This window comes from Trifolium pratense, linkage group LG4 (assembly GCF_020283565.1).
Source record: "Trifolium pratense cultivar HEN17-A07 linkage group LG4, ARS_RC_1.1, whole genome shotgun sequence".
Lineage (NCBI taxonomy): Eukaryota > Viridiplantae > Streptophyta > Magnoliopsida > Fabales > Fabaceae > Trifolium > Trifolium pratense.
The window spans coordinates 3,493,858-3,517,481 of record NC_060062.1 but is presented as its reverse complement, the minus strand read 5'-3'; the positions used below and the strand labels follow the sequence as shown (position 1 = coordinate 3,517,481).

The following is a 23,624-nucleotide window of genomic DNA, read 5'->3' as shown; positions in this document are numbered from 1 at the left end:
TTAGTAGTTTGAAATGATGAGCACATTCAGCTGGAGTAGAAATATAACCCAACTTTGTATCTAACTCTAGCTCAATTACAACTAATTTATTACCTATGTTACAAATTTGTATCTAACTTTAAGGATTAGGAAGAAAAATATCTATCTTAAAGTCAATCCACAATGTTTTCTATGATTGTTGCCAGAGCAAAGAATGTTGGCAGATTGCAGGTTTGTTGAACGTGGTTCAGCATCATGTTTGTAATCATCAATCTGCTGCAGCAGTGTTGTTCGAAAATATGAAACTGTGAGGACTGTCTAGTAGCAGGTCGGGTGGCAGTAATGGTGTGGATACTGTTGCAGATCGGAATAATTGGGTGTGGAATAATGATATATTAATCACGGAACATATGGGGAAACAAGCGTATAATATGTGGCAGGATTGTTACCAATTTTATGTGCACCAGAACCTGAAAAATGACAGCAATAGCATGCCTAAATGTGATGCTTAAGTAGTACTAAAGGCCATCATAGAATCCATTCCCTTTCTATACCTTATTTCCCATGACACTAATATTGCTTCCATCGCCAACCACCCATCTACAGCCATGCAACATGACATGTCTAGCATTCCATAAACTCTTCAACGCATAACTCGGGTTGTGACCAAGGTTAGCTTCAAGAAAGGTTGATTTTGGGAAATACCTTGCCTTTTAGCACCTTAGCCACCAGCGACTCCGGGTTTTGAATCTTTTAGAAACCAACCTTTGTGTAATTACTAATCACAAAAACTACAGTACTACCTGTTGATGATTCTCCATTTATTAGCATTGATATAGTTTCCTTATTTTCTAGTTTTCCTTATAGAGAGATAATCCCTTGTATATAAGTTTGCATAACCTCATTGTGAATAATAAGGAAATCATTCTAAACTATTCAAGTCTACCAAACAAATTTATTATTCTTTTATATTCTTATTTGTTGGCACAATTTGAAACAATTATACAAAATGATATATTCAAATGACTTTTTGAACTTAAAATTCTAAAAGGAAAATGCAAGATAATGGTAGATTGAAACAATCTAAAAAAAATGCAAGTAAAAGACCGAGACATTTTCATTCAATTGATAGAATGCAAATCCTTACAAACAGCAGTAGTTGCAGGTTTTGGGACATATCCACCCAAGAACTAGAACCAAATTTCTTTCCTAACCCCACCAAGCTATGTGTCAGCTACATTTTAGCATCTTCTAATAAAAGCTACACTACAATTAGAAAGCATAGATAAAATATCAGAACAATCTAAGATTATGTTATAAATGTCAGCTATGCTAATATTGCCTTTAGAGTCAGATTCAATGGGATTCTAACAAATGAGGCAACCTCTATGAGATTGGCATTTGGCGGAATTAAATTCTGTAGTGAATCAATACTATCACCCCTTTAAGTAAAGCCATTTTAGACAAAAATCTGGCCTAACCCAACATATTTCAACCTCTAGTTGTGATAATTGAAGGAATAGAGGAATCAATGCATTAATAGAAAATGAGAAACCTGTTAAATTTGATTGGAAATGATAAAGTAATACTAATAAGCATATAAGCATGTTTAATTTCCACTGCATTTAGAGTTCAAATGTCAAACTACTACTAATAGTAATACTTCAGAAAATGTCAAAGTCTTGATACTGCAGTGCTACATAAAGCTAGCTTCCCCCACAGTCCCGAACGAACATGTTAACATTTTCCCTAGGCTGAATGAGTTTAAATGTCCGGATACTCCTCTGAGCTTCTGGATCATCATGGTATCGCATGCACGAAGCACATTCCGAAGGACATTCCATCTTACAGCTCTTTCTCCCTCCCTTGTTTTTCTTGGGATTATTGTTTTTCTTCTTCCCTTTTCCATGGAAATTCTTGGCCACATTTTGAACCTGAACACCTTTTTGCACCTGAACATCATTTATGCTATCTTCTTCTGATTCATCTGAGTCGACATTCGAGTCAACATCTGAGTCAGCATCTGAGTCGACATTTTGCACCTCATCATCATTCCCTGCTGCAGTCCTTTTTCCTGTAAGCTTCTTCAAATTTTTCTCAACTTTTGGTCGTTTTGCAAGAATTTTCTTCGCGAGTTCTTCAACTAAAATGCTGTTTGCAATCCTCTTAGTCTTTGTCATACTGAAGAAGAAACAAGCAAACAAACAAACAAAAAAGCAATTCCGTGACTACAAAATTCAAAAATTGCTTGCTGCTAGGACAGAAAGTAACTATAAGTTAGTTATTAACTAAGTAACTACTGACATTAATTACAAATTGTTACATAACAGAAATGCAAAAACTAATCTAACTATTACCTCACATTTCTCGCATTCAATGCGGAAAAAAGTTGCTTAATTTCATCAAAGAAGGCCAACTCCTCGGCTGCTTCAATTTGTTTTTCAAGGGTAGCACCAGGGATTTGTTGCACAAGAAAATTAAATTTATATTCTTGAGCCAGAAATTTTAAGCAGGTATCCAACAGATCCAGAAGATGGGATGACTTCAACTTCAACCAACCCTGAGAGAAAATGAAAAAAGTGAGGACACAAAATAAACAACAATTTTGATAAACCCTTGATAGAAGAAGCCTATTATAACTTTGTATTTAATCTGCAAAAAGTATTTGGCTTACCTTTATAATTAAGGCTTTCATCGTATTGGAATCAGGAGACTCCCTATTAAAATCGGCTTTCTCAATTGTTGAAAGTAAGTCTTCCAAGCTATCCCATACCAAGTCAAAATTTGTATACATGTCCGTTGAAACAGAAACATGGCTTGAGTCAGAAGATTCAACCATAACTTCTGCATTTTCCCGATCAACACTGTCGACTTTATCCGGAAACAACATCTGCAATATGAGCTCTTTTTGCCGGCAGACCATCAAATCTACAAACACAGCATCAGGACAAATAATTTTTGAAGAACTGTTGCCTAACTTGACAATAACCAAGGGATTGTCAATCACTTTAAGTGCCTCAGCAATGACTTTCAAATCCATGACTTCCCTTCCTCTCTTAAGAACATTGCAAAATTCCAACGGCAGTTGCGAGGTGATATGGCTCTTTCCCAACAAAGTGGAAAGTGGCTCTAAATACTTCCTTGTGCTGAGGTGAAGCAAACATAATGAGACAACCAATCTCAGGACAAACAGTGGTAAACAACTCTTCACATCTAAGTTTGACTTCCTCAGCCAATTTATGCTACCATTTTGATTATTAATCAACTCTTGGATGATACGCGCAATGAACTTATGCGCCTTTGTCATATTCATACCTGGAGTTAAACTCAAATTTGCTAGTGAATTTTCATCCTGGTAATTAAGCCATTCAATGAAAGATGACTTAGTAGCAAACATGAGCCCCTTTCTGCATGATGCCAAGAGCAGAAGCCGTTCAACCAGATACATAAAACAACTCGGTGATAGATAATCAGTTTCCTTCATCCAGTTCACATTGTAAGTATACTCCAGAGCTTCATAAAGACTGAGCACGCAATTCAGCTCTGCAGATGAATCACTTCCTTGTGAAATTTCTTGAGATGAATTCCACTGCTGAATGAATTTTTTCCAGGGTATGTTATGTTCAAATCTGGTCATAATTTCCGCATACAGTTCATTAAGCAGACCAGCTGTACCAAGAATCATAACTGCAACCCTTCCAATTTGACCGTATGTTAGCCTATCTTTCAGCCTAATGTTCTCGCAGATGGTCTTTTTCACCAGATCTTTACAAGCCTCAGTTGTCCTTATAAAGACCATGCCTTTTGTTAGAGATTTCTTCCAGTCTAGGTGAACTATGTACCGAAGTAAACGGTCGATTGGAAGTCTGCGAAATTTGTCCAAAGTCTTCAAGTTACCATGGGTGTGGCTAAAACATTTGGATCCAAGAAGAAATTCCGAGACTTCGTAGATATGCAACAAAGACTGAAACTGCTGAAAATCAGAAAGGTCTGTATTAACTGAAAACTTGTATAGTGCATCAAGGTTGCGCAAAACAGCGATGCCAACAGAAAGAAGTTCTGAACTCCAATAGCTCTGGGCAGAAGAAACTAATGAATCAACATCAACAGAAACTAGCCTTCCATCCTTCTTTTGAAACCTATCACCCAATTTTATAACCCAGTTAGCATCAGGGACGAGCAAAGAGTAAACCTCATTCAGATTACAAGTTAGCTTCCGAACACCCAAATAATTCAATGCAAATTTTGCATAACTGCTAAGCTGTTGAGTATCCGGGGATTTAAAACTTGGAAGACATTCCAATATGAGAACAATGGTATCCTTCCAACATGTCCAACAACGAAACAATGTCTCCATAGAAAGATGGTTCTCCAAAATCATTCCCTCAACAGCAGCATCATTAATCACACTGTCATGCCAAACGTATTTAGAGTTATTCAGATGACAGTGGACATCCAAAAGTTGCCACAAACATAATATTTCACCTCTGATACTCTCATGGATGCGAGAAGATTTCAAACGAATCATTATTTCAGAAGTCTTTTTATGATCATTTGATAATATTTCAGCTTCCATACATGCATGCTCGTAGAAGCTGTCTGACTCTTGTTTTGCGAATGACAAGGCTCTTCCTAAAAGCTCAGCCTTCTGTGCAAACTGCTTTACAGGCCACCCTTTGCTTCCTGAAGACCAAATAGAATTCGCAAGTATATAGAAAAGCAGAAGTTCAAAAGCTTCCTTGAATTTACCAGCTTTTCCAAGAAGATCAACCTCACGTTGAATATCACCCAACATCATAGCAACGTTTACTGCCTCCAGAAAGTTCCCTGATTCCTCTTCTAACACAAGAAGCTCATCCAGTAAATTCAATGATTGTAAGAAGACACGCTTCGAATCCATTGTGTGAAAAGTTTTAACAAGCTTCATCACGGAACTGGTATCTTTATGATCAAGATAATTTTGAGCACAACTTTCCAGGAATTTTTGTTCTATTGTGTTGAGATCAAGACTTTTAATCATACCACGGTCATCATTTTTGTTTTGTTTCCAATGTTGAATGTAAGAGAAGCCAATCTCAAACAATCTTCCGTTTGCACAAACCGTCAAACAATCTGAGAAGAAACTGCCTCTAGCATAAACTTGAGCGGCTGTTTCATAACATCCAGCTAAGTTGAAGCAATCCGCTGCTCTTTTCAAATCAGACTCTTCACATGTTTGCAAATAAAGCTTCCCTGAAAGCAGAAACGAGAATGATCTTAGCAACAATATTTATCATTAATATAAGAGAGCATAAAAAATGTGTAAGAGAAAAATAGTAGAGAATGAACAGAAGAACAAAACAAAAACATTCTTCCTTATTCACTGTTGCTGAGCAAGTTCCAGTCTACAGCCTAGGTAACCTCAGCCAATGAACACGGGATCTAACCATTCAAGATAAACTTGTTGTTTGTGTTGTAAAATGATTTCTTAGTAGACAAACATATAAAACTCTAATGCTACTACATAATTATTGTAAAATAACACAAAATTTAACACTAAAGTACCAAAGCTCAAAAGCTCATACCAGCTCTTTCAAAGTCTCCTAAATCAGAAAAACATTGGGCAGCAGAATTCGCCATTCCTATGTCTTCAAAAATTTCAGCAGCCTCTCTAAGGGTTGCATTTGCACCCTCAGGATTAAAATCATGCAAACGGTTTGCAGTTGCCCTAAGACCAGCAGCTTTAGACTTTTTCTCCCAATAAGAGTCTCCTGCTCTTTCAAAACACATTGTTGCCATTTCAAAGTTGTTTTGATAATATAGCTGCAAAGAAGTGGTCAAATGATACATTATCATTTGGAGGGAAAAAGTAGATAGATAATCTGAGGTACACATATATTGTAAGTTGCAAATCAAACTATAATAAGAACCCAATAAATCATGATGACTGAAGTAGGATTCGAGCTAAAGCAAAAAGTGTAGGATAAACTAATTTAATTCAGTACTATGAAATCATAACGAAAATATTAGTTCATTATGGAAGCAAAGCAAACCTTTTTGCCACGCGACTTCCATTCGTCTGGACTACTTGCAACTTTCATTGCCTGGGCAAGAGAATCATCCAATTCTTTGAATTGCACAAGACCCTTCTTTTTCCAGTAGTCAAACATAGGTATTGAGAACTCCTCTGTATTCTCACATATCCATAACCTTTGCCTTGTACGAGTTATAGAAACATAAAGCTGCTTGAGTTCAGAACACAAAATATTGTGTTTGGAATCACTGAAACTTGGATAAGACTTTGATTCTGCAGGTTCCAGCATATCTTGTTCATTCATGTACTCATAAATCACCCTCCAGCGATTTTTCAAAGGTGAAGCGCCGAAAAAGTTGTAGAGCAACACATCCTGGGAAAGAACAAAGAATACCATCACAAAAAAGACATAAAAAATAACATAATTTGAATTAGATATCATGATCTTTTAACAACCTGAAACTCGAGGCCTTTGCACTCTAAAATGGTTAAAACAAGAGCTTGTTTCCCTACATAGCTTAAAATTTCCTTCCGCGCCGAATCATCACGTACCAAAATTACTTGTTCAGCTCCAAAGCCAACAACTTTCCCATCGACAAGTCCACTATTGCCAAAAATCGTTACAATTGCATTTTCCCTATTTCCACATTCAAGAACAACGGGAGCTTCCCCATAAATGAGGCTGGTCTCAGGCTTGAGAGAATCAATAGAATGAGGAAAAAATCGAGAAAGAAGCTCAATGATGCTTTGGGATAATTTCAGCACTCCAGCATGAGTCCGAAAGTTTTGATTCAATAAAAAAGTATCTGAAACCAGTCCTTTTTCATTTCCCTGATTATATGAACTTTTCCTGGATTCCAGAACAAACTTGTTGTAAAAGAGAGATTTTATATCTTGGAACCTAAAATCAATTCCTCTTGCTATTGTTTGTGCAGTATCCCCGCAGAAAACAAAACCCTCTTCTACATTTGAGCATACATATTTAAACAAAGCTATTTGGCTCATGGTTAGATCTTGCACCTCATCAATATACACAAAATGAAGCTCATCACCCGCGTATCTTTTAGTTCTGAGTCTAAGATGAAGATCAGATACAATATCAGCTAAATCAAAATCCCCTCTGAGCATCTTCATTTTTTCATAGCTTTGATAAAGATTATATATCACCTCTCTTTTCTGTTTGCTCAAACTTGATGCTCGGTTTTCAGACAAGGAAACATAACTCTCGCGACTTAGCTTACCATCACCATGCTCTAGTGCTTGCATACCCCCTTTTATATGAGACATGATCTCAGAGAAAACTCTAGATGGATCTAGAGTCTTAGTATACTGGGAATTGAAATGCGGCCAATATATTGTATCAAACCTGTCATAAGTCACCTCCTTCTTCCTCATCAAGGTCTCTAAAGCAACAGATTCTACACCAAATCTTTCAAAATATGAATCCCCTAAACTCCCATCAAGCATCATTAGAAACTTCTGAAATGTTATCACAAGTGGGTATGAGTTGGCTGGAAGATTAATCAAAGTATCTGGTATATTCTTAAACTGGATTGATGTATCAACATCAACATCTTCCTCAATAGGACTACTTTCAGCAGAGACATTGCTACCACATATGGATCTGCATCCAAAACATGATCTATTAATACCACATGAGAATCACATTATTTCAAGTATTTAACAGACTTGCACACATTATACTATAATGATTACTAGAGTTAAAGACTCAAAATAGAGTAACTTCAACACCATTGCATAATTTCTAAAACTTAAACAACATGAAAATTATTATCTCATTGAAGAATTACCATGCTGTTCACTTTGGATACACCAATTCATGTGTCAAAAATTAAGCAGTATCATATCATGCAGTTCACTTTGGAACCATATTTGATTTCTTGTTCACTTTGGAACCATATTTGTTATATTAAAAATATTACAATAGTTTAAAAAAAAATCTCTAAAAAAAAACCATTTCTCATTGTTTCCACCTTCTGTCCATAGGGAAATCAAAACAATCTGTGAAATTATTCATACCAACAAAAAGCTTATTGATGCCTACTAATAAATATTGATTAGTAGAAAAGTCTTTCGCTAAACGCTATCCTAAAACATATTGTTTTTACAGATGGAATAGCCTTTCCCTAAACATCACATCAATATAGTCATACGCTTAAAATTTACATAACTCCAAGTTTCACAAAAGTTCGCTATCCTGATGAAAACAAATTCAACGATCAACATGTAAAAAAGGACAGAAATATAATAAAAAACTTTCAACAAGTTCTTTTTTACTTTGAAGATATGTATAAAATACAATGATAATTAAATAATTCAGTTTTAATAAATCCGAAGAACATCAAAAGTCAAACATATAGACACATGCAAATAAGGATCAGATAGACTATAAAGGAGATTATTCCAAACTTAGCCAGCTCGTGCCTAATTCAAACAATATTTTTCACATTATTTATATTGAAAAGGAAAGAAACAAAGAAATAATTAAATAAAGAAACTAAGAAATAAAGATAGTTTGATGTAGAGGACGAACACCTTTTCAATCGAACAACATGATCTTTTACCGCCTGACATAGTTTAGGACTCACTGTCACAAATAATTGGCGTAAGATAGGTCTGTCATTCCCATTAGAGCTTTCTTCATGCTCTTTATCATCATTCAAACAAGGAAATTCACTACTTTTAATTCCATATGTTGCTTCAAGAGCCATATGGTGCAAGTTCTCTTTTTGAAATAACTTCATGGTCAAAATAGTGGTTTTGCCGGTACCAGAGCGCCCCAATATAAATGTACTTCTAGAAAAGTGAATTATCTCACGCTCTTCATCAGATACTTCAAACGGCAGATCTAAGTCATCGATGTTATGATGAGAAAGCAAGTGACTAACCACAACTGGTGATAATGAGTAGAATTTCATCAATAACAAGCTCTCCTCAACTTTTGAATTCTCAACATAAAGTCTTTCATCACAATTACTCACTTCAGCTTCATTTCCAAGATTATCAATGTTCTTAAACTTGATAATATCTGTTGTTCTTTCCCAAGTCAGCGGGGCCTCAATTTTCCTAGAAAAGAAGCAAAACACATTCTATGAGTTGGCTAAAAACAGCTCTGTTGATATAGAATATAGCTCAAAAAACTTACCCCTCTAAACATTGCTCACTGCAGCGTTTAATAAAATCATCAGTGTAGCTTGCAAATATATTATCAAGATTCTTCACTACTTTTGGGATATCCTCTAGAGGCAAGATATCCCATATCTTCAAAACTTGAGTGTACCTTGATTCTTTTACGATATCCTTCGAACAAACAATAAAGAGACCTTCAACTTTGAATTGTTTTAACATTTGTGATGAACTTCCACAATGTAAGTCCACTTCAATCCTTTTTGGTCTCCATCCACTAGAAAGTTTATACAAGAGTCCAATGATAGACTTCTTTTTCTGCTCGGATCGCAGTCTTTTAAATGATTTAAAGAAGTTGTCACTGAAAAGAACCTAAAAAATTGTGGAAGGTGAGAATGAAAACTAAAGTTCAAGTAGATGATTAGGATATCAAGAACACGAACAATAAGTAAAATTACAAGATTTATAATCCAAGTACCTTCCACATGGAATTTTTGAAAATGACACTATCTGCATTAAGCAAGTCATCAAGCTGATTTAGCTCTTTCTTGGTATCCAAAATGCTTTTTGCCAAATCTTTGTCTTCATCAGCATCAAAGAAACATTGACGCTTTTTTGCATCAAGGACCAAATCTTTCCAGACATTATCCAGACTTACTAGGGTCTTTTCATTTCCCAAAATCCACAAGTTGTGCCTGTTGAATATCAGAACACCGACATTAATGCATACGTCTTTTGCCTTTGTAAGAAAAATACCAGTCCTCAGGTGACTGGGAATGAACAAAAACAAATACAAACTTAAGTTCTACCTTGCCCTTGTAAGAGAAACATTGGTCCTCTGGTGATTGGAGATGAACTTAAGTGACGCACTGGCATTAGCTCTCACAGTTGATAAAATAATAATGTCCTGTTCTCCGCCCTGGAAGCCATCAATTGTTTTCACTTTTATATCAAATCCATCATACCTATCATACTTTTGTCCAAGTGCATCCTGAATAGCAACAACTTGGGCGGCATATGGAGAAACTACACCTATACTGAGCTTCTCTTTTGAGTCAAGCCACACTACAGACCAGGCAAAAAAGGCAGAATATTAACAACTACAGAATTATATAAAAGCATTCATAGTAATCACCCTAAACCCGAAGGCACAACTCCAGAAATTAAGCCACTCACAGCCATGTAGTTTTACAATCAATTATTCTCCATATTTCATTGCAAGGAAAAAGAAAATCCAAAAACAAACACAAACCTTTGAAACACTTCCGAATTATTTTTATAGCAACAGCAACCTCAACCATATTTTTCCGGCTTCGCCCAGCATCATCAAATCCTTCTCTGCCACCAACTATATTAATAAAGGCATATGGACCAAACATTGGCGCTGGGAGATAATTCTTTCTATAGTTCTTACTCATAACATTTGGACCATCAAGAATTTGGTTTAAATAGAACTGTGAATTTGGAAAGGAACTTATTGCCGGATGCATTCGGTATTGCATATTGAGAAAGTGATTTGGATAATTCAATAAATCCAACCTTTCAAATAGGCTTCTTCCATAACCAACTCCAAGAGAAACCTAAAACAAATAATGGATAAGCAAGCATTAGTGTTAACTGGAAACTGATAACTTATCTATGTTCGAATAAATGGAGATGTAGAGACCATGGATATTAGATTTAGTAAAATGAAATAAATTCAGAATACATACATTACTTTCAACCATAGCTGGTAGCTGGCGTTCATCTCCAACAAGAATTCCATGGTTTATGTCTTTTAGTAGTAGAGGTATGATTGATTCGCATTCCTTCAATTGTGCAGCTTCATCAACCACTAAAACGTTTAGTGGTTTCATGGCAACAGAGTGCAACTTGAAAGAACTAGAAGCAGTGGAAAATATTAATGAGGATGTTTGTAAACAGAATACTCTGATTGTTTCTTCATGTGTAACATCCGGCCAGTCGAGTTTACCAAGTGAATCTTCCAGGGTTATTAAAGAATACAGGCATTCAATTCTTCTATTGTTCAATAAGTATTCAGCACCCTCAGAAGACTCAAAAGAAAAAGGTTGTTGCCTTTCAGGAGGACAAAATAGTTGTTCCAATACTTCAGAAACAATATTAGTTTGCAGCAACAAAGATTGAAAGGAATCAATGGAGTGAACAAGGCAGACTAAACCTTCAATGATATCTTCCCCGATATAACTTTTGGATACATGGGTACGTAGGACAGATATACATTTTCTGAGTGGTAATGCTATTTCAAGAAACCTTTCCCTCACAAACTCAAGAAAAGATTTGCACATGCTCTCACTACAATCAGAAGCCTTATCATCTTTAGTCCAATTAGTCTTCTTATCATCAATTCCCTCTTGTTTCTTTCTCAACTCATTTTCAATGAATGTATGATAGTGCGGAACACAATTTTCAAGAAGATCAGTCATTGAACCAAAACAATATCTCCAATCAATAGGAGGTCTAAAGCACATAGAAAGCTGTTCGACGCGATAGTCCAAATAAATGTCTTTGATTTCCTCCTCGACTTTAAGTTCATCGTGGTTCCCAAATAATAGAATGTCTCCTAATGGACAGAACAAATCATCAGAATTTCCATCAAAGGATGACCTCACCATGCTTAAGACACGAGATGCAACTTCCTTAATGGCAACATTTGTGGGGGTACAAACAAGAGTCCTACAGTTCGTCTTCAGTAGGGCAAAAAGCAAAGTGCCCAAAGTTTTGGTTTTTCCAGTTCCTGGGGGACCCCAGATAAGATCCACGGTCGACTGATGATTGCATTGAGAGGAAGAAAGGCAAGCAGAAATTGCATTTTTCTGGGACTCATTCAAATCAGATATTAACCTTTGATATGCCGTGTCATCCTTTAGACTTAGAACATCAGTCTGCAGATGGCAGTAATCACAATTTTCCTCAACCTGTGCCAAGCATATATCCATCAGTCATAAAAAAAATTAAATTTGAAAAATTGTTGTACTTAGACATTGCAGTCCACATAACAACAATAATAAACTTCATAGTAAAAAGAGTGATGCAACATAAGAAATCAACACTGAATATCAAAACAATATCAATTAAAAACCTGACATTATTACATTGTTATGCTTTGATATAGGTTAACACTATCAATGTTTGATCTCAAATAATTTATAATGTTACTTGTTTTTTTCAATTTCATTTATGATGTCAATCAGAAGATATTGGGTAGTATGTAGTTTCATTCATTATTGTTTCTTACAGCAACTTGATAGTGATAAACTCAACTGTTTCTTTAATATAAGTGTAACTCAATTTCACGTATTCATTATTATAATCCTTTATCTTTACGAGATTATGTATACACAATGCATAATTCATATACCTGTAAGCGTGCAAGGTTGTGGCACTTGTGAAATAACAACTATGCAGTACTTTTTCTTCCAACATGACAATATTAGCAATTGTTAAGTTATATACTTGTTAATGCAAAATCTGTTAGTGATATATATCATATAGAGTAAAGACTAATACATTCCAGTGAAATCTTCTCATTCACCAAATCTCAAGGACACAAAAGGAAACAGTAAAAAACACGTGAAACATAGAAAAAACAAGTAACATAAAATTAACTCTTACCTCTTCACCAGCACATAAAATTTTCTCGATTAGCTTTGAATTTCGCGACATATGCAAGGCTTCCCATATTCTTCTATTGGGGGTTATATTTGTCAAAAATATCATAAACATAGACTTCTGCCCTACTTCAACGAGATCAATATCTTTCGATGGAAGAATTTTGAAAGAAGACATAAGTTCCACATTATGATCATTGGTCTCCTCCTCCACAACCCCAGCTGACACTACCAAAGTCCACATTTTTCCCGTCCTTTGTAAATCGTCGACAATTTCAGGCTTAAAATCAGCTAAAATAAAAACATCGCCAGTCAATGTTTTGTACATTTGATTTCCATGACCTGATGACCTGTTTCTCCATCTGTTAGTTCTAACATTGTAGAACATCCTATTCTTAGTATCAGGTGCCTCTTTAAGTGAAACTACTTCCGCAAAAGGTGAACTTTGTAAGATTTCCATACTCGAGCACAGTTGTGTTCGAGTTTCTTCCAGTAATGGATACACATAGGACCCAAAATAATGACTAGCAGACTTGAATCTTAGCTCAATACATTTCACCTGTAAAACACAAACAATATTTTAAAACTAATAGCATGTTCAAAATCATAGCTTTTTTGTGTTTTACAAACTAATAGCATGTTCAAAATCATAGATTTTTGGTTTAGCAGTGTCACACAATACAAAAGTTTTTTATAATGGAGATGAAGCAAACCAATGGCATGTTGCTATTACTAGAGAAACACATACAAAGTTTGAAACGTTTCCCTTCCAACTGAACCAAATGCAATTTTACAAACCCACACACAACACAAAGTTTGTAACTTTTCCCTTCCCACTGAACCAGCCACTATTTCACAAACTCACTCACAAAAATAACTACTCACTCACATAAAATAATCATGTACTTTTATGTCGTTTTATATTTATAAAAGCTAAATTTATCAAACACTTTAATTTCACTCTACTAGTTTTTCAGCCATCAGCTAACTTATCAACTTATAGCTTAATTTTACCAAACAGAGCCTAAGAAAAACTGATGCCATGTTGGTCTAGAAACATCATGCAAAGTTTGTAACTTTTCCCTTTCCCACTGAACCAAATGCAATTTTACAAAAGCTTTTTTAAAATGGAGGTGAAGCAAACTAATGGCATGTTGGTCTATGGCATGTTGGTCTTAGTAGAAACACCCTAAAAAGTTTGTAACTTTTCCTTCCCAATGAACCAAACGCAAACAAACTAATGGTATGTTGCTATTACTAGAAACTAGAAACACCATACAAAGTTTGAAACTTTTCACTTCCTACTCAACCAAATGCAATCTTACAAACCACACACAACACCAAGTTTGTAACTTTTCCCTTTCACACTGAACCAAATGCAATTTTACAAAAGCTTTTTAAAAATGGAGGTGAAACAAACTAATGGCATGTTGGTCTTAGTAGAAACACCATAAAAAGTTTTTAACTTTTCATTTCACAATAAATGCTACTACTGTTGTGGTTGTGGGTGACATTACTAAACCAAACATAGTATTTGATTAAGAAAAGGTGACACCTTTAACAAGAACAAAAGTGTTTAGTAAACATCAAACCTGATCTTTGTACAAATCTTGGTTGAAAATGTCTTGAAGAGACCAAGAAAACATGATATCTGTAAAGTTTGGATCATCATTTGTTGTTGTCATCTTCTTGGTTGAAGATGGAACAAGATTTGTGCTTCCTTTGTAACCAAATATCTCAAAATGGTTTCAATAGTGTGATGATTCTTAAAAGTGGTTCATTTGTCCAATGGATTTTTGTAAATATTGTTTCAGTGTGCATCAACTTTCAGTGTGCAGAGAGACTTGGGGACTAAGTCTATAAGGCTGGCCTTCAAAATTCATTCTTTTGTTGTTTTGTGTTTTTTACTTTTCCACCTTATCTGTAAAAAATTATTACTAGTAAGCTGCAGCATTTATTAGGGTGCGATTTATCCCTTAAAAAATGCAGTAAGCTTTTGTTGTAACCACTGGACAAAATAAGATCATAAGAGATAGATAAAAACAATAGTTTTTTTTATTGAACTACACTGTACTTGACAATTTTTTATCCACATGATAAATATAAAAAATACAAAAATACTTATTTTATTTTGAAATATAATTTTTTTTTCGGTGTAGTTTTGTCATGTCTGATACTATCTTGTTCTGTTAATATACCGGTATGTCTGGTATTTACAATTTTGCAAATCAAACGCATCCAAAATCACGTCGGAAAAGAGTATATGAACTTTTTTTTAACATTCATATGCTGGTTTTAGAAATACAGTAGTGTGATTTATTTTTTTTTCTGGTAGCATTAATATATGATTGTCTTTGATAACTCATCATTTTTTTTATATATTTGTCACTTTAAAATGGGTATGAAGTAATATTAATTTTTTTTAATAATAATTACTTCTAACATTTTAATATGTGATTTATTTCTCTTATTAATTTTGACTCTTTAATTTTCCTTTCATTGTTGAGATTTTATTAATACTCAGGCAAATTACATTCACTTTCACTAAGATTTATCATTATTACGCTAAAATCTATATAGTTTATTTGTAACTTAAAGTTTGGGTGAGTTCGGCTAAAGTCACCACCACGGACCAAGATAGGCTTTCGAGACCTTCGATCGCTTACAAAGGTACTTACAAATCGCTCAGAAACACTGCTCTCACATCGGTAACGGGATTCAAAACACAACTTCTGAGGGAAGTAGTCTATCCTTATCAATTGAGCCAACCGTAGTGACTAATCACTTCTTCTTGCACTGAGTGATAAACAACTGGTCATAACTCATAAAATGTGCTTCATTTCCACACAAAAATTCAATTTTTTAAAATTTAAAACTAGTTTTGAAACTATAACGAAACAGGCCATAAAAACCTTTTCATGGTTCATATATAGTCATGTGTTTCACTGTTTTGAGCATGGGTGCAGGCAGGTACTAGAAGCCAAAGATTGCACCAAATAGGCCATACATAAAAAAAGGAGATGGTTTCTCTCCCAACCCCCCTCAATTCTTTTCTACCCCCCAAAAATCCAAATTTGCCCCTTGCGGTTTGAAACATTTTTGCCAAAAAACTTCGGTTCGTATTCACCGAAGCCAAATATTAGACCATTTCGGTAACTGCAAACCGAACATTAGCGTTTTCGGTACACAAAAAACGAACGTCAGTTTGTTCGGTATCTGCGAACCGAAATGTCATAGATTTCGGTACGTTGGTCGTTGGAATTAGGCCATTTTCGGTAGAAGTTTACCGAAATAATTGTTTCGGTACCTGCGAACCGAAATGTCTCAGATTTCGGTAAGTGGTTACCGAAATTTATCAGAATGTCAGCTTATTTCGGTTTATATAAACCGCAGTACCCTCCAGGGGTAAAAACGGAAATTCAGGGGGTAGAAAAGAATTGAGGGGGGTTGGGAGAGAAACCATCAAAAAAGGAGCTAGCAAGGAAAGGGACTTATATGAGTTATGAATGAGCTATGTAACTCTACAAAGAAAAAGACACAAGAAACCCATTAACAATCTACAGGTTTAGCATGAAATTTTTTCATACTAACACTCAACATTAAAAGACTCATTTATAAATAAAAAATCACAATCATTCAATCACATTAATTCATTTCCCATTTTAAATATTTTTAATTTAAAATTTAATCATATTTGTCAAATTTGAACGATGTGATTGAATGACACCGTAAAACACTTTTTTTTTGGGTACATTGACACCGTAAAACACTACTAGTACATAATAATTAAACTCTTATTTTTAATATAATTTAACGTCTTTTTAATTAGATCTACCACTTATTGCACTTACTGTGAAGCGAAGAATTAGTCCCACGAGCCATCGGTTGTTAAATACTTTCATTCTTTCATGCAAAATTGAAATACTTCTCTTATTTTGGTTTAGTTGTTGGTTGATTGTTAAATACTTTCATTCTTTTACTTTGAATCAATGTTAAAGGTTTTGTTAATGTTCCTGCTCATCATTTATTAGCTAGGTTTGTGATAGATTCTATAAATTTGGTCTGGCTTAAAAAGATTATACTCCTTGTATTGGCTCGTTAGTTCAAGTTGATTTTTATTTTTTTTGACGTAAGTTCAAGTTGATTTAGTTGCTTAATGAAATGCATTTTTGAAAAATATAAATAAATTATAAAGTTAAATCTTTGTTAAAACATGATCCTTCATAGAAAGTCAAAATCTTAATGGTCTTCTTCACTAGTGAAAATGACATGGAAAAATCCTCAACCAAGATTAAGGAATGATAATGATCCCTTTTCTCAGCCATGTCCATTTGAGTCTAATTTCTAAGAGTTTGTTTCGAGGACTTTTTGAAGTGTAGAATTTTGGAAGTTCAAGTCTATATTTAAAATATATTTGATCTTTTGAAAAATCGAAAAAATAACATGATAAATGGTCATATAATATTTCAATCACATTTAATTGATTTAAAAAATAGTGTCTTTAATTAAAAAGAGAAAAAAATAAGTTTACCTATTCAAAGCCCTCCATTAAAACGTACAAGGTTTAAAATCAATTTTTCTCTCAAAAAGTTTAACAAATTCACATCATTCCACCCGAGTCTCCATAACCTTTTTAATTTTCTCTATCTCATGGAGTAGAACTAAAAAGTCTAAACAATCATAATCATAATATCTTAATTTCCTCTCAACTACATTCGCACGATCATAGTTGTTTGATTTTCATAATAAAAATAAGAGTTTAATTGATATGAAATGACGGTGTAAAATAGTTTTACACGATCGTCCAATAAATAATCACCATTTTGCTGTGTCATATCAACCAAGTTTTACACCGTCAGTGCATATCAATTAAATCTTAAAAATAATCCTAAACTATTTTATTAGTATTATTTTTATTACTTCATCCTTCTCCTTCGATTCATCGACGTTATAAGTTCACCTTTATATACATCCATCGTCTATTATTATTAGACCCTTGTTTTTTTTGGTGATATATTATAGAGAAATTAATTATAGAGAAGTTTTTTTTTGTTTTTGTTTATTTAACAATATAGTACTAGGAAAATTGGGCCTGAAAACTAAAAAACCCTAGCATTTGGGCTTTATACCCATCGATATATAAAAAAAAACAGAACCAGATTTCATCACAGTTATTCAAGTTCTGCAGAACCCTAGCCGCGAACCAGCGAAGGAGATAGCAAACTTGAAGCTTTTTCAATTCAACCATGGTTAGTGAGATAGATCTTCATTCTTCATCATTTTCTATATTATTATTATTATTCACTTTCAGATCTTAACATATTTTTTATCAATTTGTTTTTTCAGACATTCAAACGTAGGAATGGTGGTCGTAACAAACATGGTCGTGGCCATGTCAAATTCATTCGTTGTTCCAACTGTGGTAAATGCTGTCCCAAGGTATATATATATGTGTGTTAATTTTACTTCTCCATCTTTGCAGTTCTGTTTTTGTTTATCGTTGAATCGAAAATTGAACATGTTTTGGTGTTTGGTTGTTAAAAATCAGGACAAGGCTATCAAGAGATTTTTGGTTAGGAACATTGTTGAACAAGCTGCGGTTAGAGATGTTCAGGAAGCTTGTGTCTATGACCGTATGATTCTTATCTGTATCTTTGTTTTTGTTAATTTTAGCTTTTGATGAATACTATGTTGTTTGCTCAATTGGTTATGTTTTTGATTCATACGCATGTTGTTTCATTAATTAATTGATTATGTTTTTGATTCATGCATATGTTGTTTTATTAATTGATTATTATGTTATTTTAATGTGATTTGTAGAATACACTCTTCCCAAGCTGTATGTGAAGATGCAGTACTGTGTTTCATGTGCTATTCACTCTCATGTTGTGAGGGTTAGATCTCGCACCGATAGGAGGAAGCGTGACCCTCCACAGCGCTTCGTCAGGCGCAGGGTAATTAACTAACTCTCTTTTTACATTTTCTGTTTTGTTATCAATAAGTTAAGTCATTGAATCACCTTTTGAACATTAACTTTGATAATGGCAATGACTTAGATTAGGCTCTAATATAATCTAATTGAAAAAGGATGTGTATGTTCCATTGTTGGGTTTTTAGCTATACAAATATGAGATTAATCAGATATATGAAACTTTGGTTTCTCTTATGTTCTTTTTCAAATGCTTTATCCGTTGCACATTATAGTTTTTGTAGATTTTCAGTGTCTTTCATGCCGTAATCTAGAATGCGAAGACATAGATATTGTTGCTTTTGAGTGCATAAGAGTGATATGTTCACTTTCAATTTGCTTTACATAGTGAGTTGCCGGGAGCAAAATCCTTTACGATTCTAGCTCCCTTGAGTACTAGATCTTGTATGCATTAGACCAATAAGTTTTCTTTGATTAAATGTAAAAAAGCTAATTAAATCTTATAGGCGTTGGTCCAATAATTATTCTTTGTTAGCTTGTAATACAACTATTAGGACATAGAAAGTTAATTAAACCTTTTTCTGCAAAGAGAGGCTTATCTCTTATCCCATTTCTTACTGGTTACAACCAAACAATATATCTTATATTCCTCCACTCCATCCTTATTTCAATCATCATCTTTGATTCTGTGGATGTGAAGTTATTGGAAATTGTTGATCATTTTTTTTTGTAATTATATATTTGTATATTTGGCTTACTTTTTTGGTGTCTAATAATGTTACTTATTGTTTGTTTTTTAAAAGGATGACGCACCAAGACCAGGTCAGCCTGGACAAGCGCCTCGCCCTGCTGTAGCTGGAGGAGCTCCCGTCCGTACCTAGAAACAAAGAGTTTTGGTTGTGTTTGATCAGTGTTATGTCAAGAACCCAATTTCCTTTGCTTGTTTTTAAAATTTTTGGTTTCGTGTAGACGTGCAATTGTGAACTTTAGTTATTGCGAGGCCTTTATTTTGGATCATTTAATATATGTTTAGTTTTTGAACTATATTATGAATCTCACAGTATTCTATTTCCTTTATCAATTGAATGATATGGCCCTTTGAAATTGTTTCATCTGTAGAAATTTATAAAACCTTTGGGAAAAAAAATTAAAATTTATAAAACTTGAGTAATGGCTTCCTCATTTTGGCTGAGACTTAACTACTACAAGAACAGAGAAGTCACTTCTATTAAGTAAGCCACTTTTGAAGTTAAACTATGAATTTGACTAAAATATTAACTAATAAAAATTAGTAACACATTCTATTTTTTCTCATTTAACACTATTTTTGATCTGTACCACATCCTTCTCTTTCTCTCCATATGTATCGATCCATTAACAGAACCTTAAACATGATTCGAAGTATAAGATAATACACTAGTCTATTAATATTTTGATAATTAGCAATAACTAAATCAAAAAAAGATAAGTCTTTGATTTTGCTTGAATGCCATCAATAAGCTGTTTGGAACCATGTCCAAAAGCCACCAGACACATATTTAAAGCTACGAAAGGTTGCTTCGCTAATATCACGTTGAAATCACCTTGGGATGTGATAATTGAGCACAAAATGCAAATCCAAACATAGGCTAAAAGTATTTGTATCACGAATAACAATTCAAATTCCTTTGTTTATATGCTAACACTTAAGTTCATTAACCACTTGAGCTTGTAGTTTTTTTGACAAAGTGTACAACTAATTATTCATCACAATAGCATGTCATGAGCAGTAAAAAATGGGTCGGGTTGATGGGTCGGCCCATTAGCCAACGGGTCTTGTGTGGGCTGGGCCTAAAAAATCTAGCCCAAAATACAATCGGGCTTTTTCGGGTCAAATCCATTTAGCTCATATGAACATCGGGCTGGGCTGGGCTAGCCCACCAGGCTTTGGCTGGCCCATTAGCACATCATTTAATTGATAAAAACATATTAATGTGATTTTTGTAAAAACAATAATAGTGAAAAATTATAATTTAATTGATAAGTTATTATAAAAATCTGTTTAAATGTGTAAGTTTAATAAAATGGGGTATATTTACCTAAAATTAGAGTTTAATTGATATTTAGTGTTGATGTAAAAATTATTTACACTTGCATCAAATAATATTTCAATAAAATTGATAATTACGAAGAACTAATACATTGAAATGATATAAAAAATATTGAATAAAAAGAAAAAAAAAAAAAAAGGTAAAATGAAATGGGCTAGACTGACCCTTTAGCCCACAAGGCCCAGAAGGGTCGGTCCGGGCTTGATAATTGCTAGCCCAATAATAATCGGGTCAGGCAGCCTAACCCATTTATTTTGACTGGCCCACCGGACCGGGCTGGGCCGGGCCAACCCATTTGACTCTTGTTTTGATGTTTAAAAAAATAATAAATATAAACAAATTAGATTAACTCTTGTTTTGATACTGTCAAAAAAAAGTATCCATCTTTGAGTTTGAGTATCCATCTTTTCAAAACAGCTGGGTTGTTAGGATGGTTGGTGATACTTTCATCAACCAAACTACATCTTCTGTTCAATTAACAACACCTGACCTGATGATGTTTCAACTGCTGATGTTTCTTCCCTCATTAGTATTGGGACTATGATATATCCATCACCCATATATTCAGTAGTTGCTGGAAGTGAATTAATCTGTTTATAAGTTACAAAATTTTCATTTTCAATGGTTATATAAAGTCACAATCTTAAGTACAGAACCTAAAAATTATGACTAGGGTTAATATGGAGGATGTTGATACAGGGGATGAGTGTGTACATTGTACTCTCATAGTTGAAGTGGAAGAAAAGAATACCAATTATTTTAGTGTAGTCATCAAACTAAGACATTAAGTTTAGATAGAAGACTTAGCCTGAGTAGTACTATCCCCCTTAGTGTTATGCTTATGGCCATAGATAAAATATGTCAAATTTTGATTTTAGCTCTAAAAAAAATGACATGTTTTTGAGTTAAACCAACTCTTATCGAGTCGAGCTCACTGGTTCGACTCTTTTCCTTCCCACATTGAGTGGATAGAAGTGCTCAATGTGTAACGGTACTTAAGTCATGACACTCTCTCACCTATTAGATTAATCTTTTAGGTTGGATTCTTGTCATGTGCTAAGTCTTAACGATTCCCGCTACTAATCTATGGCTTAAATGTAATAGTCATTGACACATTGTTATTGCTTGTGCAAGAAGAACAATTTGTGCATCAACCATATCATCAAAATCCCTGTGTGTCCTCAACTCTGCAATGGTCATAGAACTGCTACTAGAAAGTATCTGCATAATCTGCTAAAAGTTGAAGGAGTTCTAGGATGAGATATATACATATAGGATAGATCATGGACGTGAGACCAGAAGAGAATGCTAACTTAGAGAAATCTCACTTCCTGACTCCATTTGATCCTTTTCGAAACTCTCCTTACAAAATCGTGTATGTTGAGTAAGTCACAATGGACAAAGAAATAAATTTCCCTGTCTGAAATAACAGTTTAAGAATTATGAACTTGATGAGAAGGCCAAATAATCAAGACATGCATTAATATATAGTATGTACCAATATGATTTAATCACTGCTTCCATTAGTAATGTACATTAGGAGAGACTGGTATATTGAGATTTCTTCTGTTATTAGTACATTCCTCAACCTCTATTTTTTCTTCTGTTATTAGTACAATCCTCAACCTCTAAGCTTTAATTGAATACAAAGAAACAGCGTTCTTTGCAAACGAAATGGATTCGGAATCGCTGGTTTGAGAAATAACGTGCTGTTTTAGTACCTTATTTTCGGTAAAAAATGCATTTGGCTCCAAATAGTTCAACAAACTTGGATACTTATCAGTTCAACCACATTATTTAATTCAAATTTACTATAGCAGTATGATTGACTTAAATTCAACACTGAAATAATTAAAACAACATAGTATCCAAATATTTAAAAGTACATAGTCTTAGTTTATCCTAATATACTGTGTTGACCGTTTATGTTTTTTTTATCCTTTGATACACCAGGAAATTCTGCTAGGATAACCTGGCTACTGTCAACCTAATAATTTTCTTAACTAATGTATAAAAATCAAGCCGAGTTTTGAACTGGAAAAAGTGTTTATGTTGAACTCAAGCGGAGTTTTGAGCTGAACCAACTCTTATCGAACACACTTGTTCCAATCCTTCCCACATTGAGTGGATAGAAGTGGTCGATGTGGTACTGGTTCTTAAGCCACGAGGCTCTCCCACCTATTGGATTAGTCTTTTGGGTTGAGTTCTCCTCGCGTGCTTAAGTCTTAATTAACAATTCCGGCTCCTAATCCATGGCTTAAATGTAATAGTCATTGATACATTCATACATTGTTATTGCTTGTGCAAGCAGAACAATTTGTGCATCACCCATATCATCAAAGTCCTTATATGTCCTCAACACTGCAATGGTCAAATAATTGCTACTAGAAGTATCTGCATAATCTGCTAAAAGTGGAAGGAGTTTTATGATGAGGTATATACATATAGGATGGATCATGGAAGAGAGACAAGAAGAGAATGCTAACTTAGAGAAATCTCGCTTCCTGACTCCGATTGATCCTTTTCAAAACTCTCTTTCTTTATGAAATCACGTATGTTGAGTAAGTCACAACAGTAAAAGAAATCAATTTCCCTGTCTGAAATAACAAAGTCTAAGAATCATGAACTTGATGAGAAGGCCAAACAATGCATTAATATATAGCGTGTACCGCAATTATAAGATTATAACTCTGCAGCATGTCCTCAACAGTAGTTTGTCATAGTTAACGAGAGTTTTGGACAATTATGCACAAATATATTGGTCAGAATCTGAATACCAATCCCTTGAGAGAGAAGTTATTCAGGTTATAGTCTTTGTTATTTTCAAGATTAGAAAG

The 23,624-nt window shown here is 34.2% G+C and overlaps 2 protein-coding genes across 2 annotated transcripts; one reads left to right on the top strand and one right to left on the bottom strand.

The window, feature by feature from the left end:
• Window positions 1–1,490: 1,490 nt before the first annotated feature.
• On the bottom strand, window positions 1,491–14,453 carry LOC123920847. The gene is made up of 14 exons (XM_045973173.1): window positions 14,361–14,453; window positions 12,773–13,327; window positions 10,852–12,075; window positions 10,392–10,719; window positions 9,949–10,204; window positions 9,618–9,834; window positions 9,159–9,511; window positions 8,549–9,079; window positions 6,449–7,616; window positions 6,012–6,365; window positions 5,544–5,781; window positions 2,654–5,211; window positions 2,337–2,539; window positions 1,491–2,160 (listed from the first exon to the last, which is right to left on the bottom strand). The coding sequence occupies exons 1-14, from the start codon at window positions 14,451–14,453 to the stop codon at window positions 1,686–1,688; spliced, it is 8,553 nt and encodes a 2,850-aa protein (XP_045829129.1). The 3' UTR covers window positions 1,491–1,685.
• A 3,421-nt stretch (window positions 14,454–17,874) lies between these two features.
• On the top strand, window positions 17,875–19,801 carry LOC123921813 (40S ribosomal protein S26-3-like). Its single transcript, XM_045974493.1, has 5 exons — window positions 17,875–18,017; window positions 18,115–18,207; window positions 18,317–18,401; window positions 18,589–18,722; window positions 19,501–19,801. Exons 1-5 carry the CDS (start codon window positions 18,015–18,017, stop codon window positions 19,576–19,578), a joined length of 393 nt encoding a protein of 130 aa, XP_045830449.1. The 5' UTR covers window positions 17,875–18,014; the 3' UTR covers window positions 19,579–19,801.
• The last annotated feature ends 3,823 nt before the right edge of the window (window positions 19,802–23,624 follow it).

Excerpts from the sequence above, each read along its gene's own strand:
- LOC123920847 (XM_045973173.1), bottom strand. The coding sequence starts at position 14,453 with ATGACAACAACAAATGATGATCCAAACTTTACAGATATCATGTTTTCT. Across the intron at positions 6,366-6,448 it reads GCAAAGGCCTCGAGTTTCAG|GATGTGTTGCTCTACAACTT; the intron begins GTTGTTAAAAGA and ends GTTCTTTCCCAG. Across the intron at positions 2,161-2,336 it reads TTGAATGCGAGAAATGTGAG|TATGACAAAGACTAAGAGGA; the intron begins GTAATAGTTAGA and ends TTTCTTCTTCAG.
- LOC123921813 (XM_045974493.1), top strand. Across the intron at positions 18,402-18,588 it reads GGAAGCTTGTGTCTATGACC|AATACACTCTTCCCAAGCTG; the intron begins GTATGATTCTTA and ends TGTGATTTGTAG. Across the intron at positions 18,723-19,500 it reads AGCGCTTCGTCAGGCGCAGG|GATGACGCACCAAGACCAGG; the intron begins GTAATTAACTAA and ends GTTTTTTAAAAG.